This window comes from Micropterus dolomieu, unplaced genomic scaffold (genome assembly GCF_021292245.1).
Source record: "Micropterus dolomieu isolate WLL.071019.BEF.003 ecotype Adirondacks unplaced genomic scaffold, ASM2129224v1 contig_14643, whole genome shotgun sequence".
Classification (NCBI taxonomy): Eukaryota; Metazoa; Chordata; class Actinopteri; order Centrarchiformes; family Centrarchidae; genus Micropterus; species Micropterus dolomieu.
Genome location: NW_025743629.1, coordinates 1,427 through 2,791, shown reverse-complemented (window position 1 = coordinate 2,791; position 1,365 = coordinate 1,427). Strand labels below are relative to the sequence as shown.

General features: G+C 45.1%; 1 protein-coding gene across 1 annotated transcript; it reads left to right on the top strand.

Annotated features, from left to right (window-relative positions):
* Window positions 1-16: 16 nt before the first annotated feature.
* Window positions 17-1,359, top strand: LOC123966962 (coxsackievirus and adenovirus receptor homolog). Its single transcript, XM_046043033.1, has 2 exons — window positions 17-845; window positions 1,115-1,359. The coding sequence occupies exons 1-2, from the start codon at window positions 572-574 to the stop codon at window positions 1,330-1,332; spliced, it is 492 nt and encodes a 163-aa protein (XP_045898989.1). The 5' UTR covers window positions 17-571; the 3' UTR covers window positions 1,333-1,359.
* Window positions 1,360-1,365: the final 6 nt, after the last annotated feature.

The following is a 1,365-nucleotide window of genomic DNA, read 5'->3' as shown; positions in this document are numbered from 1 at the left end:
TTCCTCAGTAGAAGTAGTTCAGACACAGTCTGAGTAGAGGACGGACAGACTGGGGACACATTTGGAAAACAAGGACAAAGATTCAAAGCTTCTAGGAAATAATAAACTTCACATGTTTAATATTTCAGCTGTTTGTTCAGGCTCAGAAATGCTGATGTCTGTATTCAGATGGGAAATAATATCAATAATCAATAATCTCCAAACAAGCAGAAAGCAGATGAAAGTAAAATGTCTCCTGTCTGATGGTGCGGAGGACGACTTGACTGACAGCTGTAGAAATGAGCAACATGAAGTCAGCGTGCAGCTGCAGCAGAGGAGTTAGTCTCTCCTTTCTGCAGCTGGGACTCAAGTTGTCTGAGAACAGGGTTTGAAATGCTGCTGAGTTCACATGTGCTGTTTTATAGAGACCTGATCTCTGCTGCTTCCATCAAAAGATGTTTGAACAACAGGAAACATTACAAGTCCTGACTGGAGGCTTTTCTCTTTCTGTTCAGAGACACAGGAGGTGACAGTGAAGGCTGGAGAGGACGTCACTCTTCAGTGTCGGGGTCACAGAGGTGCTGCCATAGAAATGATAAAGTGGATCAGACCTGACCCGAAGTCAGATGATATTTATGTCTTCTACTTCAGAGACGGCCGCTCATATGAAAACTACCAGCATGAATCTTATCGTGGTCGAGTGGAGCTGAGAGATCCAGAGATGAAGGACGGAGACGCTTCTGTGATTCTGAAGAACGTCAACATCAACGACACTGGAACATATGAGTGTCGTGTTAAAGAGAGAAACAATCCAGGCAAAGTTGAAGTCATCAACACCATCAGTCTGACATCAGTGACAGAGCCAGGTGAGCGTGTAGAGCTCAGAGTGTCTCTTTGTCTCTCAGGTCAGCGTGTAGAGCTCAGAGTGTCTCTTTGTCTCTCAGGTGAAGCTGCTTCCTGGTAGTTGAGCTGAGAAACATCACAGATCAGATGTTTGTGTTTTAGAAAGATGTTGCTGATGAGACTTTAGAGGAAACAGCTGCTACGAGTCATGTGATCAAAGTGCAGTAGATAATGTCTGACATTCTGTTCACCTGCTGACAGCTGATACCTCACACCTGTTTCTGCTCTGCAGGTCACACAGCTGGACACAAGGAGGGAGGAGACGAGGAGGGAGGAAACAAGGAGGAAGGAGACGGGGAGGGAAATGTTGGACTGAGAGTTGGTCTGCCAGTTTGTGTGATTCTTCTTCTTCTTGGTGTTGGTGGTTTTGTGATCTTTAAAAAATATAACAGACCCAAAGGGAATCAACAACCTGCTATAGATGAACTGCAGAACCTGCAGAGAGATTAAGAGACCAGAGGCAGCAGATGATCCAGACTGAAG

Coding starts and splice junctions, on each gene's coding strand:
- LOC123966962 (XM_046043033.1), top strand. CDS start 572: ATGATAAAGTGGATCAGACCTGACCCGAAGTCAGATGATATTTATGTC. Junction 846..1,114: donor GACATCAGTGACAGAGCCAG/GTGAGCGTGTAG, acceptor TCTGCTCTGCAG/GTCACACAGCTGGACACAAG.